Below are 15,949 nucleotides of genomic sequence, written 5' to 3'. Positions count from 1 at the left end.
TAAATATTGTGGGTGGCGAGTTGTTGTCTTTAAAATTCAGTCTGTTTTCTACTGTTCATACATTTGCAAAACTTGTATCCTCTTCAAAACCTTTAACCTGTTTTGTTTTTTTTAAACTGGTTCTTCTCTTAGATTTTGTGGCCGTGGCTATCAAGATATTTGTCAACGAAACCGTGCAGCTCGCCACACGAGAGTTCAAGTTCTACAACTGTGCTGCCACAGTGAAGAAATCTGAAAACACACCGTGAGTCTGGCTCCTAATCTATCAGTTCTGGTCTGTCACTCAGCGAAAATACACAGTGACACTGAACACAGCATCAACTGACAGCCTTGATGTAAATGTATCACCACGCTTGAACAGATGAGAGATCAAGGCTCTGTTTGTAAATTGTGATGCATGGTAGTTTTGGATGCACCTCCTGCATTTTCTCTCCTCCTTTTATTACCAAGCCGAGGAAATTGCCTCAGTTTCCTTTTCATTAATCAAAAAATGAAAGTCGATCTCGCCAGTTTTTTCCCTGCTTTTTTTTTTTTTTTGTGTTTATTTCTTTCACACGGAAGAATGTGTGATGAACGAGCTTTGCTTATGTGAAGTTGCAGAGATCCATTTCATTGTCAGCAACATAGATTTTTGTGCCGGACGCTCTCTGATGAGTTTGCATGTTTTTGTGTGTGTGTGTGTGTGTGTGTGTGTGTGTGTGTGTGTGTGTGTGTGTGTGTGTGTGTGTGTGTGTGTGTGTGTGCGCGTGCACCTGCTGGAGCCTTATTAAGTATATGAAAGCGTTTTTCTCCTCATCTCTGTTGTGCATCTTGTTTTTTTCGGTGTTTTCAGGTGCATGTCGTGCGTTGCCAGTTTGTGGGGTTGCCAGTGGAATACAGCCGATCACACCTGCAGTGATATGGACGACAGCGCTGTCGGCTCCCACATCATCAAACAACGTCAGGTCAGTTATTTTAAAGGTTACCTGCTTGTTAATGTCTGCACAAGGACTCTTACCTCTGCTCGGATGGGATGTGCAGGATCAGAGTTGCTGAAGACTGTAGCCAAAGTTTTAAAGGAGACACCTTATCATCGCATGTGATACAGCGCTTAAGCAATCCACATTCCTCCTGAAAATTAATAGACGCGCAAATCCGACTATCAGCTGCCACCATCTAGCATAACAAATACTGCCTGGTGGTAGACATCGATATACAAGTCCGATTTCTGAGCGATACACTTGTCTGTCACCACAGATGAGGGCGTATGTAAAGTGGTTGGAATATTTAAAATGTGAACAATTAAAAGTAGGAGGATTTTAAACGTTTTGATGCTGTTTCAGGGAGCAAAGTGTCCTCAGTTTGAGAATCCCGATCCTGTGCTGATCCCCGTTGGCTACAAGACTCAAATCAGCTTCGAGGGGATCAATTTGAACCTTTACCAGGTAAGGTGGCATGCACTTTATGGGAAGCTTTTCTGACATTTTACTGGGTTTTATATCAGGATCTCGGTGAACAAGATTGATGACGGTGTTTGGACAGTTTGTAAATGTAATAATCCCATCACCAAGATGAATTGCTTACTCGGTGATAAACAGACACATACAAATAATCTGTTGCTTTAAATAGCAGGGCTTGATTTTGGACTACTGTCAGCTTAATTTACAACCTATGAGACACAGATAATCGGGTAATCTTACAAACATCAGTCATACCTGAGGGGCAGAACCAAGCATGTCAAACACAGAAGGTGGAAAATATGTGGTCATCAGTAATTGCAAGATGTGGTCACATGACCCAGTGAGATAAACACTCGTCACGTATGAGCTCTATCTGCAAATCCAGGATCCATCGAGCCTTCCATCCATCTTCATTACCAGCTTTATCAAACGGTTGATATCATAGTGGGCATTTCCAGTTACCAGTGGGAGAAATTAAGGGCACAGCCACATACACATTTACAGATGTGAGCCTTTTCGTCTCATCGGTTGACCTATACACATCTGGTTGAATTGTGGAATGAAGTGAGTTCCTGCCCACACAACAAAAAAACCTGCAAATTCCCAAAAGCAAGATCTTCTCAGTGTGAGGCAAGAGTGATCAACATATAGTTAAAGTTGTATTTAATTCACTTTTGTGTGCTTCCATAAATGATTGTTTGAAATCTAGCAACAGATGAGTGGATACCATTTATGTATACGTTAGCATTGTGTTCACAGTTCTGCTTGTTTAATCACTATACTGAAACTCGCATGAGATCCAGAGAAGCTAAATTCCAACAACAGACGCGCAGCTAACAGCATTGATGCTGAATGTTTGGCGTATAACACAACTTGTGAATTTGCCAGCATGCAAACTTTTGTGAGTGGGAACAGAAGGGCTCCGAAGAGTCGGCATGTACATTTCTGGCTTTGCCCTGAGAAAAGAAAGAAGCCGCGCTGAGCTGTGTCTGGAAAATATGTTGTGTATAAATGAATGCAACACAGTTCTTATTTTGTTTCTGTCCGACTGTGCAGGGTCGTGTTTTCACCATAGGAACAGAGCTGATGAGAAATGTGGAGGAAGAGGTCAATTTTGAGGATGGTCCATTCTACACTTTCAGCGGCTTCAATGTGAGTTTTCTTTTTTATATTTCTTTCATACATCAGTATTAATTATATTCAAGCCAGGTTGCCTGTACTGGCCTTTGGACTGTGGTCTTAGTTATCAAAGTGCCACTTATATAAAACTGAAGAGTAAAATATATTCATGATTTAGTTTCAGTTTTCTCCAGTAATGTATTGCAACTCTCTATCGAAGTAGGTCTGTTTTTATGTTCCAGATTTATAAATTGAAACCCTTCTTTAGCTCCTTTTCACTGTGATATTCTCTAGCGCCCTCTATTGGGCAGACTCCCCTCACTGGAGCTATTTTAACACCTCCACATTGTGAATTCAGTGATTGGGAAGCTCAAACAGTGCCTAGCCCCCAGCTATGTTCTTTTCCAACATTGATTTCTTCAACTGAAAATCTGCCAGACTGGGTATAATTTTTTTTGCTTTCTTGTGTTTTTTTTCTCCTTTCCCTTGGCATGAGGGAGCAGCAGCCCACACTGTTTGCTGAGAAGAGCTTAAGTGCCATTAATCACTGGATTCTGTATTAATAATTCATTTTCTTCCAATTTCTTAGTTTTCCTACGACAAGTCACCAGAGACCAATGTTCTTTTCTACGTGAAGGACAAGGAGTCTGGCAAGAAGATGGACAGTACGCTGAACGGTGTGTTCCTTGATTCTAATATGGAAATCTTATTTATAATACTCTCTGTGCAAGCTGTGAGTCCCAGTATGACGCCTTCAATTAGATTGAACAGTGCTACCTTTAATCTCCAATTCAAAATTAATCAGAAAATTAATTGGTAATCATGGTAATCTACCATGTTTTTGACAGAAATGGAGGGATCCTGAGGAATTAGCAGGAAATAACTGTGAGGCCTGTTGTGCATTTTATATTACAAAGTGAAATTCCTATCTTTGTCATAGAATACATTTTATTTTTTGATGCTGAGAGATTTCAGTGTGAATGGACACTTAATGGAGACTTGCTTAGCACATTGTATACAATGTTCACTCGGTGCGCTTCACAGAAATGAGGAGAGGAAAAGTATATTATCAAAACAATAATACAATTCATGTCAAAAGATGAAGTCAATATCAAATGCACTGAATAGTTGGGTTCACAGAAACAATCAACAAGTGAGATAGCGGCAGTGCAGAGAAGCGCACACACTCGGATACACACGTGTTGGCTGCCTCAAGAAACGATGTTTTAGCGCTGCTTTTAAATTACCTTTGTTTTTCCACATGAGATAATGAGTATGATGCAAAGTGTTGCTTCTTTCCATGCAGTCACTCTGTACAACTGCTCCATGGGGAGGGAGGACTGCAGTCTTTGCAAGAACGCCGACCCCAAGTACAGGTGTGTGTGGTGCGGCAAGCAGAAGGCCTGCGTGTACGAGAAGCTCTGCAGCCAGCAGGGGTCCGGGGATCCCTACAACACCGAGTGCCCCAACCCCGAGATCACAGATGTGAGTAGTAACGGCATAATCATCACTTCGTGTTTATCTTTAGACTACAACCGGTGGCTGCTTTGAAGAGTTGCGATTAGCAGTGAAAAGACATCGACCGCAGTGATTGGATTATTGATCGGAGCACTTCATCGGCCCCTGTGGTTTCTCTCGCCTCTTCTCGTTGACAGAAGTCTGTGAGAGTCTGTTTCTCCTTGGGAGCAAGTTCCAATGATCTTCAACATATCTTGATTGGATCAATTCTTTGTTTGATTACCTAATTGTCGGTGCCTCTCTGTCATTGCAAAAATCCATTGTTAATGGTCTGCATGTCAGCGCGACTCCAAACATACCACAGCCTGACTGAAATATTGGCAGATAAATATATCACAGACAAATTGCTTTTATTGTGTTGGTAATAGTTCTGTGGATGAATTTCAATGTGTGCTGTAGAGAGGACAGCGCCTTTGTGTTAAAACGTGAGGCATCTTAACAACTACCTTGTAGATTGTCGCACAGACCTTTAGAGATATTCAAGGTCCCCAGAGGAGCAATCACACTGACAATTGTTGACCCTCCGACTTTTCCTTTGATGCCTATATATGGCTTTGACATTTTTACTCTTCACGGACATGGATTGGCATTTATGTCTTGCTCACTATAAATCTGAATAACTCTGTGACCCTGTCATGGAATGTAATATTCAGTGTCTGGCACTTGATGAGTTAATCTATTAAAAAATAAAAAAGACTTAATTACTAAATCATGACAGCATTAGTAGCTTTTAGCTCATATACTGCTGGCCCTTTAGTACAAGTCTACAGAGATACCTTTATACCAGTACCTTATTTAGCATTTATGTATTTATACTTTAAATTGCAAATTTGAAATGTATCTATTTAAATGGAGCCTCAGCATATATGTTGTTGTCAATATTTTTCTCATTATCCATCATGTCTGACTCACTAGTACGCTATGGGCTGGGGTCTAATACATGTGGATGTGATTCATACAGTATTGATGTAATTCTCTGCCATGGCGTTGAATATTAAACACTGTAAGTCAGCAGAATAGTTGCTTAAACACACTGTGCAAATATCTTGTATTTTCTTACAGCAGAACTAATCTCTCCAAATCCATTTCAAATCCTTTCTTCCTATAAACACCCACTCCACCCCCACACATACTGTATCTCCCCATTCAGATCATCCCTCGCTTTGGCCCCATGGGGGGAGGCATCTCCATCACCATCCGTGGCTCCAACCTCGGCATCCATAAAGAAGACATTAAAAGCATCACAGTGGTCGGAGAGCCCTGCATCCATCAGAAGGAAAAGTACTCTGTCTCCACCAGGTAATATCTGCACACATACAGCATGAGCATGCGTGATCATGTCGTCTGGCTGCACTAGGCTGGTGTTCAAACTTTTTATGGACACATTTCAGACAAAGTTTTGTTTTGTGTACTTTGAAGATCTTTATCTGTTGTGAGGAGTTGTTCATTGCTCAAGGTAACCTGGCTGTATATTTTAATTAGCTCATTATACCACAGTATTGATCTGACAGTCTCCAGACGCAGGTTGATTTAGATACAGAGGCTTGGTTGAGAAAAAGGAATGCCAAAGGAGGGAGACTTATTCAGATAGTTTCTTCAGCAAACAGAAAACAACATAAAAAAAAAATGACTACATTACAAGTTAAAGGCTCACGTTCAAATTCCTTCTGCTGCTTCTCGAGGTTACGCTGAAAACTTTACAGGTGAGAAGTTTGTGGTGGAAATCAGTCTTGTGAATCTTTTACCCCTCAGACATTTGAACTGAATTTGAATCAGTGTCGACAAATAGAACACAATGCAGAATAGATAAACACAGTGGAGAGAAATCAGCACAGATCTGCTAAGTAAATGAACAAATAAAGAGATATGATGGGGGGGGGTAAAAATATAAAGGACTTCTCACTTCAAGGATAAATACGCTCCAGGTACCACATTCTACTTTCAGGAGAGATGTTATATACCGACTCTGTTTTGCAAAAATGGGACCAGGGAGGCACCGATAAACCTCACTGTATTAAGGCTTAACAGGACCCTGTTGTCTCACAAAGATGGGCCTATAAAGCCTTAATGAATGTCTTTTTTTTGCTACTTTTGGTAAATATCACAAACTTTTAAAATGCATATATTACATGTATTATATTGGACAATCTGATTTGAACCTTTTGATTGTTGTATCAGAGTTTTTCACAGAGGGAGGATGCTCCCATCTAGTTTTTCTCAGACCGAATAGTACTTTTTGGTTGAATATCAGACATTCTTTTTTTATTCTTTTTGTTATTTTTCTTTTATTATTATTGTTAAATGCAGGTAGGATTCTCGAGCAATAAAAAGCAGCGCTGTTATATCTGTTGCGTCTTTATGTATCATCTTGAATTGTCATACTTTTGGTTTTCCGCGAAAGCTTTTTTGTCATTTCTATTCCTCTCAATTTCACCTGAAATTGTATGCATTGAAAAGAAAAAGCTTATCGTGAAAAGGCATCTGCCTGACCTGCGTATTTTTCCTGCTGTGCCGAGTTAAAAACTAAATGTTGAATATAACACCAAACTATGGAAACTCCTGTGTCAAAGCCCATAAAAAATGTCTTGAAAGAAAGTACCACAGGGATAAACTGCTGAATGCCACTCAATTATTTTTTTCATAGCTTATGCCGGATATCATCTTTTTTTGCCTTCAGAGCAGCCCGGATTCTTTGAGATACAAATTTATCATACTGAACTGATAGCATCACTCACACACTGACCGCGGATTTCTGGTTGTCTCCCCACACTCTCATCCACCTTGTCTCAAAGGTACTTTAATGGACTGAGCACTGTATCAAAATCAAAAAATGAATTAACTTCAAATCTTGCAAATGCACTTCAGTCACAGCTGTGTTTAAAAAGTGCTCACTTCATACAAATGGTCTATAAAAGAGAAAACAGCCACGTCGTTGCCCCACAGCTTCTCGCCAGAACTGTTGACACCTGGCAGGATGGAGCCACTTTTATGACAAATTCTTGCCCCGCCATCTGCATGATGAGACATAAACCTGGATTTATGAGACCAGATGGAGGCGCTTCACTCCTAAATCATTCACTTTTGGTGCTTACATGCCGCTTTCGCTCCTCTTGTTGGAAGACAAGCTGCACCGTCTTCCTGCAGGTTGTAACTTGCTTGCTTGAAGTCTTGAGCAGTATTCGTATGGTGATATTTTATTCTTTCACAACCCAGCTTGAGCCGCTAATTGTGGAGCCGAGGCCCTCCTGTTGCAGTCTCGCTGTGAATGAGCCTTGCTGTGTTATGCTGACCTCTTTCATCAGCAACACATTTTCCCCCAAGGACCGCTGCAGACTTGGACGTGTTTCCCTTATCACACGATTACCATGAAACTCCAGACATTGAAATGTGGGGAAAAAAATCCCTGAGGGATAAAACCAGCCAATCTGGCTGTAGGAAATGCATTGTGTTGCTCACCGCTTATTCAACATTACTCAGCTGAACCTGTTTAGCTTGCCTGACCACGATAAAACATGAATAGAAGTCACTTGGGTTTAGTGTGCTCAGTGACTTCTATTTTCCTGTTATTAACCATTTTCTTTAATCAGCCTGATTTTACACAAGCACGTTCACAATCTACCTGTTTAAAAACAGTTCAGATGACTTAGTTAGAAATGATATCCTAAAGGTTACAGAATTCAACATGTGACCCCCAAGGTTTGATGTCAGGGTAAATCTAATTGGGGAAAGTGAAAAATGAGTGCTTAACCTTCCCTCATTACCAACTCTGTCACCCTGCTGCGCACTGCCCCGAATGCCCCAGTGCAGCATCTGAGTGGCCAGCAGGTCAGACTGTGGTTTTCAGCAGGTATGAATCTAACCTTGTGCGTAGTCGCAGTATTTCTGCCGAGACTACTGTGAAATGAATAAATGAAGGTTAAAAACCTGCTCTGGCAACTGACAAGAAATTAATGCAACTTAATCACTGCAGTCATTTTTTTTTAAAAATTTAAAGTATAAGATATTGTCGAGATCCATTTACTTCAATTTGATAACCTCACCTTGGGGTTATAAAATATTGCAATGGCCATTTTCCATTTAAATTCCGTGAGTAATGTAGGAAATAATTAGCAAAATAATAATTAAAATGAACTGCTTGGTAGAAGAATGCCACTAAATGTATTTTATCATCTTCTTTTCTGTTGTTGTGTTTAGTGTGGTGTGTGAGATTGGCCCTGTCGATGCCAGTGGGTCGCATTGGGGTCAGGTGGAGGTGGAGGTCAACGGTGGAAAAAGAGGAACCTCCAGCATGTACTTCACATACAGGGTAAGTATACACACTCCCTTTCACAATATGTTTTTTCTCTCCTCAACTCCAGTATGAAGTAGTTCATTCGGATGTTCACCTGGAAAGTGAACATCCGAAGTGCTCAGTGCAGCTCTCGTCACAGTGTAACCAAGGGAATGCAATTAACTTTTCTCCTTCCTTTCTTGAATTTTCCCATTTCTTCCGATACCTCCCGTCCCCCTTTACCCCCTTTCGCTCACCAATTACCAGCATGTCCTTAATCACTGCAGTCACAAACCTCCTCGCTGGTCGTTCTCTTCTCCTCCATGGCAGCTCCATCTTTAGCATCACCTATATAGCTATTATTGCTCCGACATACATGAACTTGTTTTCTCTCACTTTCTCCACACACGAGCTGTCCCCCTCGCCCATACCTCGTTCTTATCCCTGTCCGTTCTGCCAGTGGAGATCTCAACCACTTCAGCTCTTCCACCTCCAGTTCATCCTCCTGTCTTTTGCCCACTGCTTCCATCTCTACACAATAAAACATTGCTGTCTCACTACTATCATTCCCTTCATTCCCCTTCTCCCTAGCCGAGATCCTTCTATCACAAGACATGCCATTAACTGGACCGTCCAAATCTGACATTATGGTGTAATTATAAATAAAGCATCTGGGTGCATATTACGATTGTACTACACTGTACAAGAAAGCCAGAGGGTGTATGCTTTCCTCTTTAACCAGATGTGCAGCAGTTCGCTTTTACTTGCTAATGCTTTAACAGGCTACAGCGTAGCTATTTAACTGGCTTTTCATATCTCTGGCTCTACTAAAGCTTCACCACAGGGGAGTGCTCCTCCGAACTGTTTGCTCAGCATATTGAGGCAGATGTGGTGCTTGCGCGAGTCTGTGTGTCTGAATGTTGGTGATACTGTGTGTCTCGGGGTAAGTAGATCAAGGAGGGCGAGAGAAAGTGGGTCTGTTAATGACACATTGCCATTTCTTTCTGTCGGTGGAATGAAGCTTGCAGGGGAAAAGCGAGCATGTATTCACGACGTATCTGTTGACACTGCCTCTCCACCTTTTACTAGAACCCGATTCCTGATGCAGTGACACCTGCCCGAGGTCCAAAAGCTGGGGGGACGCTCATTACAATTTCTGGGACATTTCTGGAAACGGGCAGTAAGGAGGATGTAAAGGTCAACATCGGAGGGGTGGACTGCACTGTGTAAGGAGTTCATTTCTCAATAATTGTCATTCAATCCAAAACACCAATTCTGTTTCATCTCAGCCTCTCCAGTTGATAGAGCTACTTGTTATTCAGACATTGTATTGCATGTAAATTCTACAGTAAGCACACTTTGAAGCCTATAAATTGATTGTTTTTTTTTAACTATATTTATGAAGCGAAAATGGAATTGACCTTAACGTTGGTGCCATAAGCAGGAGGGATTTATTCTCATACAATTTGCCTGTGCTTTTGGGACCGTGTGCTCTGTCAAAACCAGTCCACAGTGACATTTTAGGCAGAGGTAACAGAAAAATAACGAGCAAGAGAAGCCGCAAAGCCAAGATTTAACAAGCTGTCAGGCTGCTGCCATGTTGGCTTCGACTGCACGGTGACCTTATGTGACCCAACCAACACCCCCACCAACACCCCACCCGACCACCCCGCCTCACTCCTTTAGCCTGTGACTGTGAGTGCTGAGCTGTGTCCTTGTCTTGGCAGAGAGCACTTCGGGGCACAGGTCACCTGCAGGACAGGAGAATACCGGGCGGATAAGGTGCCCTCCGACCTTCTCCCCATCACGATGAAGTACGGAAAGAGTACCATAAAAACCATCCGAAGTGCCTTCCAGTTCTGGGAAAACCCCATCGTCCTGGACCACCACCCCAAAGGAAGCTTTGTCTGGTTAGTAATAAACAGCACCTGTTTGCATTTACCCGTTCTATCGATTACTGCTTTTATTTTACCTGCAATATGTACATCCAGATGAATGTGTTGATAAAACTATGTTTTATTGACTGCGACTGTTGATCATGACGATATCCTGCTCACTACTTCTGCCGTGAAGTTACTCAGTATGTTACTCAGTTGCCGTATGTACCTAAAATATGCCACTTCAAAGACCGACTTAAAAATCTGCTGAAACGTGCCTTCATTGGTTCCGAACAATGGACTGTACACATTTTTTCTGGTCACCTGAATGTTTTGCCTCGAGAACCATGTTGTATTTTTGGTCTTAACTGACATTTCTCGAAAACCTTTGAAAAGATTGACATCAAACAAATTTATGAAGACCAGAGCCAGTTCAAATTACTCTGTATGACTCTCAAACAGGTTCGCCCATACTGGGAAATAGCTAAGTAATTCTAAACAAAGATGCATGGAAAGTTAGACACACCAATTAACCTCAAATATATGCTTTATGACTGTGGAGGGAAAGGTCAATATTCTTGTGAAGTAATAGTTATTCCTGTGAGAAAGTTGATCAACAATTAGCTTTTAATTGTTATTCGCTAATCTTGGATTTGACATTGTTATATGGAATCGACAATACTTGTGCAATTATTGTGTCCACATCATGACATCTCCTTACATTGGTGATCCTGTGACGCTCCATGGAGCCACCCCATGAGGCTCAGACTTACGATTTTTGGGAGAAATATTTCTAGTAATATCAGATAGGCATGATAGATGTGCAGGGAAATTGGCGCTAATTGCTGACAACTTTGACTGACCTTTTGAGCCTGTTTCTTCTGTCAACGCTAGCCTAATAGCCGTGCTGTACCTGCCAGGCAGAGCCACTTGTGAGGTCGAGGGCTCTCAGTCATATTTGGAGCACTTTCAGAGACTCGTTCTCTTTGATCTGACTGACATTGTTTCTGCCAGACGGGTCCACATTTCCCAAATCTCTGAAACAGATGTGGTGGGAGAAATGTAATTGAGATTGATATAAATAAAAAATGGCGAGATCGGCTGGCTTCCCTTTATAAACCTTCCTTTTCTCTTGTTCTAGCGTTTGAAGTCGAGAAGCACAAAGAAAAAAGACGTAGAGTGAAGTTGTCATTGAAAATGAGGTCAAACACGATAGTCTGTGAGAAATTGGACAGTTGCAAAGGCACCTGCTTCTTTCTCAACCCTTCAAATTTCTGTCTGAAACCTTGGCACAAGCTATTCATGCCCAGCTTTTTTTAAGTAAGAATTGTCCTCCCAGGATTTACTGAATCTGCCTGTGTTTGTGTTTGAGTACCTTCCACACTTTCATGTGATTGGCTGAAAATTGGCTGAACAAACTGAAATGTTTTATGTTCGAACAAACTTAACCTCACAAACTGCATATTAATTGCTGGAAATGGATGCATTTGATGGTCCCCCCCCCCACTATGGTGCATGTGATTAAGTACACAAACTAGAACAACAGACTCATTTGTTTTCATCTCCAGTGAAAATGACACTGGGTACAATTTACGAAGACCATCTTTCTTCCCATAACTCTCCCCATGAGCTTGTCTTCCTGTTTGTTTTTGTGTTACTGGGAATACATGTTTTTATATGTTGTTTTTTTCTGTTTTTTTTAGCGGAGGGAGGAACATTGTGGTGACTGGCTCCGGTTTTGACCTAATCCAGACCACTGTCATGAGAATCCAGGGGGAAAACACGTCAGCTTTTGAGGTTCCTACTCATTTTATTTATCAGCATCTCTGTCAATACTTCAAGGCGCCTCTTTTTTCTTTTATTTCATCACTCTGTCTCTCAGCTGTCTCTTTTTGATGATCTGCCTCTCCATCTGCCCCCCCTCACTGTTGGGCCAGTGTTCGATTTCTCTGCAGCTCACGACTCCAGTAGTGATTCATTCAAGCTCCATGAAGCATTTCAACTGCTTCAGCAAAGACACACACACACACACACACACACACACACACACACACACACACACACACACACACACACACACACACACACACACACACACACACACACACACACACACACACACACACACACACACACACACACACACACACCTTCTCCTTGCTTCCTCTAATCGCTGAGGTGCTCATAAGCCACTTCTTTCCACCATAAATCTTTCAAACCTGTAAGGGTTGCAGATGGCAGTGCCATTGTTTTCTCTCACTCGAATGAAGCCATGTTTCCCGTCCAACATAAACAGGTTGCATTAACTCTGCCAGGAAAACTTGAAGAAGCTGCCCTCAGCATTCTGGTGCCACCTTCCCTCCAGTGTTCTGGGAATCGTCGAGCAGTTGCAATTTTGTTCATTTCATTTTAAAAGCCCCAAATTTAACACCAGAATTAAGGTTGCAAAAGATTATGTGACTGCTGTGCCACTCTTTGCCACTTTATTGCCGGCCAAGTCCCTGGGTGGTCTTTCACAGGGACAGTAGAGATTTGAAAATACTTAAGGCTGCCACAAACTAGCATTGGATGTAAAGTGTTATCTCAAAGGCCTTGGCTGGTCAGCTTCATAAGCCTCTCTTGGTTTAAGTCCATCCACTGAACTAGACCCAAATATGTGGACTCATTATTGCAGCTGGCATATGGTAAAAACATGCTGATTTGTAGGTCAGGCTAGCAGCTTAAGGAAGTGATTTCCTTTTTATTTTCCTGTAATGTCTCTCCAGTGCTTGTAATTTCAAACAAAGGCTCCTGTGGGAAGCATCTGTTTGTAGTTAAACATAGATGTTTAGAACTGTGTGGAGGCTTATCCTCTGATAAGTTAAAATAAGTTGCACAACATCGCCTTATTGGACAAGTTGACTGTGTTGTCACATAGTAAGTACCAATGTTAATTGTTGCATCGCCAAATGAGCCAGGTAAAAACATGTATTTCACCTTTCACAACATTTTCTGTATTTAGTTTATATTTTGCAAAATGATATATCAAATAGTAGCTCATTCTACATTAATACATATTTGATGCAGACATACTTCTTCATGTATGCTTCATTTGTAAAAGATGGCACTTATGTTATAGCTTGAATTTAACATGTCGTCCTTGAAATTGTATTTTTAAGAGGATCAGAGTTGTTTGCAGACCCGTGCACTTGTGTTCCCAGCAAACATTTTACAGTCTTCAGACATTCATGACTCCCAGTGGAGTGACACTAATGACTCTGATCCCCTGGAACTGTCAAGCTCTACAAAGTGCCCACTAAACTAATAACATTGTCTCTAGCCTCTCCTTTACTGCCGCTGTAGCTCTCAGTGGAAAATAACATCCCAACATGCTAAACACGATGGTCAACATGGTGGCTGTTCACTATATAACGCATACACACTGTGATGTTCAATTTCTGTTAGTTATTTCAAGTGTTTCATTAAGTAATGAGGTTAGCAGGTGGATTAAAAACCATATTGAGGGCTTCACTGAAAAGAAGGAAGAGATTGACCTATTTATGACTGATCTTACCCTCTTTTGCATTTGCTACATTTAATCAAAGGATTTTTGTCGTTGTTCATGTTCAATCTAAGTCCAGCTCAAGTCACTTGTATGTCTGTGATGTGTCCCCTCAAACTAATAACCATGAGAGACCACATCCTCCTAAACGGTCTGGCAGAGAGTTACAGTGGCTGTACACTGTGTGATTTTGGCCATTTTACAAACAAGATGAGCAATCATGATTTGATCATGGTTCAAAGTCAAAGTCTTGTGTCATACCATCAGAGGCGTTCACAGACCGCCATCATGACCTATGTGCAACCACAGACATCATGAAATTATTTTCTTTCAGTGCAGTGAATTTCACAATTATTGTGTCCTTGCTGGAACACCCCCCCCCCCCCCCAGTGCAGGAATTGATACAATGCAAAGACAAAACAATAATTAGAAGAATTCTAATTAAGAGAAAAGCTGGTCCCCATTTGCATTCTCAGTCTATTTCCATACTGAGCACATAAAGACTACTAAAACAATGTCTTGATTCTTGGTTTGTTTTATATATTAAGTTCCTGAAAGCTGCAGTGGCTGCGTTGTTATTCTTGCATGTTAAAGTTTGTCACAGTGGAAAGGACAAACCTCCTCCCTTTCCCAACTTTATGGAATCCATGTCGCCATGGGAAGCAGGTAAAAAAAAAAAAAAACAATTTATAAAACTGCTAAAATCCCACGGTCTGTAGGCGCCTTTAGATAAGAAGATTGATAACAGTTTCTGTCCGGAGCCTCCTAATCTGCCAGAAAGAAGGCGTCTCTGGCATTTCACAAAATGTTGAACAGTTTTCCTCTTTGAAATGATTTTATATTTAAAAGTTAGTCCGTGAACTGCACCAGTCTTGAGGGTTTTAAAAGAGTAATTAACCTTTAATAGAACACAAAAACACAAAGCAGCCACAAATATAGTAGCTGCAGCCTTCTGCTGTGCCCTCTTGGAAATCTTCCCCAGTGTGTAGGACTGTGGAGTTTAGCTGTCACGCACATGTTGTCAGTCCTTTCCCAAAACAATCAGCGACAGAAATATCTCCATCAGTTCAGCTAATCAAAGTGATGTAAAGAAAGTCAGAGGAGGAGTGACTCAGTGTGAGTTGTGATTCATCAGAAGCTGCTATTCTTCCGTGGCAGATAGAGATTTTAATAGAGTGACTGAAAAGACGCATAATTCCACTTTCTCCGATGCACAAAACCACGCTTCCCCCTCCACCCTACTCTAGACTCACACGTCCCTCCTACAATACAATACAAAACAATACAATACAATACAACACATCCATGCACTACTTTCATCAAAAAGAACCCTCAACCCCCACCATGTGTCTTTTTATATCTCTAATCCTGCCCCATGTTTTCCATGTTGAATACTACTATTTTATTTCCCTCACTCTTTTGTAGCGCTTTCTTTTTTTTTCTTCTTAAATGTCCTTTTTATGTCACATCTCTGCCCCTCTGATGCTACGCAGACCGCCCATGAGAAGAACGACACAGTCATCCAATTTCAGTCTCCAGCAGTAAACGACTCCATGGGCCTGCATTTTAAAACCTCCATCCAGCTGGACAACTATGTGAAGGAACTGAAGCCGTTCGACTACCACCCAAACCCCAGCTTCAACGAGCTGACCAAGAAGGTCATCACTGAGACGAGCATCATCATCGTCACTGTGAGTGCGGGCCACGCCAACTGCCGCTTCACCGCTGTTCCTGTCAGATTCCTTTGTGTGAAGGAATTAAGACAAATGGGGTTATTATCTGACTTGAGAATTAAAAAAAAATGGGAAAGATGCTGATTTGCAGTTGCTGCACACATTTATCTCTTTTCAACCACTCACATACATATAATGGTTGAGTTTTATTGCGCGTCACAATTATGGAAACGGCAGCTTATCTGTCATTTAGACTCAGTGGTACGATAATTATGCAAGTGCAAATCCGCCAGCTAATATTTGCATTTAGTCAACATATACTCATTTCATTTTACAAAGAGAAATAATGTAGTTTGCATTATAAACCTGCAGGGTCCAAAGTGATTAACTGAATAGGGCATATGGGACACGCATACAAAATGTTACTATGTAGGAAAATACATTGTGATATGAGGTTTAGTGGATGACTGTCAGGGACCAAGCAGTTAAGCAAGGAGAAAAACAGGTTTTTC

At 41.3% G+C, this 15,949-nt stretch overlaps 1 protein-coding gene across 2 annotated transcripts in view; it reads left to right on the top strand.

Annotated features, from left to right (window-relative positions):
- The window catches only part of plxnb2b (plexin b2b), a 130,858-nt gene that overhangs the window by 92,916 nt on the left and 21,993 nt on the right, over positions 1 to 15,949 (top strand). For both annotated transcript variants that reach the window (XM_080504313.1, XM_080504314.1), the window contains 12 exons: positions 133 to 244; positions 833 to 944; positions 1,323 to 1,424; positions 2,496 to 2,591; positions 3,148 to 3,235; positions 3,865 to 4,043; positions 5,227 to 5,375; positions 8,271 to 8,382; positions 9,436 to 9,572; positions 10,074 to 10,256; positions 11,927 to 12,020; positions 15,258 to 15,455. In XM_080504313.1, coding sequence (XP_080360439.1) covers positions 133 to 244; positions 833 to 944; positions 1,323 to 1,424; positions 2,496 to 2,591; positions 3,148 to 3,235; positions 3,865 to 4,043; positions 5,227 to 5,375; positions 8,271 to 8,382; positions 9,436 to 9,572; positions 10,074 to 10,256; positions 11,927 to 12,020; positions 15,258 to 15,455 — 1,562 coding nt within the window. The remainder of the gene's footprint in view (positions 1 to 132; positions 245 to 832; positions 945 to 1,322; positions 1,425 to 2,495; positions 2,592 to 3,147; positions 3,236 to 3,864; positions 4,044 to 5,226; positions 5,376 to 8,270; positions 8,383 to 9,435; positions 9,573 to 10,073; positions 10,257 to 11,926; positions 12,021 to 15,257; positions 15,456 to 15,949) is intronic.

The sequence above is a fragment of the Blennius ocellaris genome (genome assembly GCF_963422515.1).
Source record: "Blennius ocellaris genome assembly, chromosome: 11".
NCBI classification, from domain to species: domain Eukaryota; kingdom Metazoa; phylum Chordata; class Actinopteri; order Blenniiformes; family Blenniidae; genus Blennius; species Blennius ocellaris.
The sequence above is the reverse complement of the archived record's forward strand: the minus strand, read 5'-3'. Positions and strand labels throughout refer to the sequence as shown.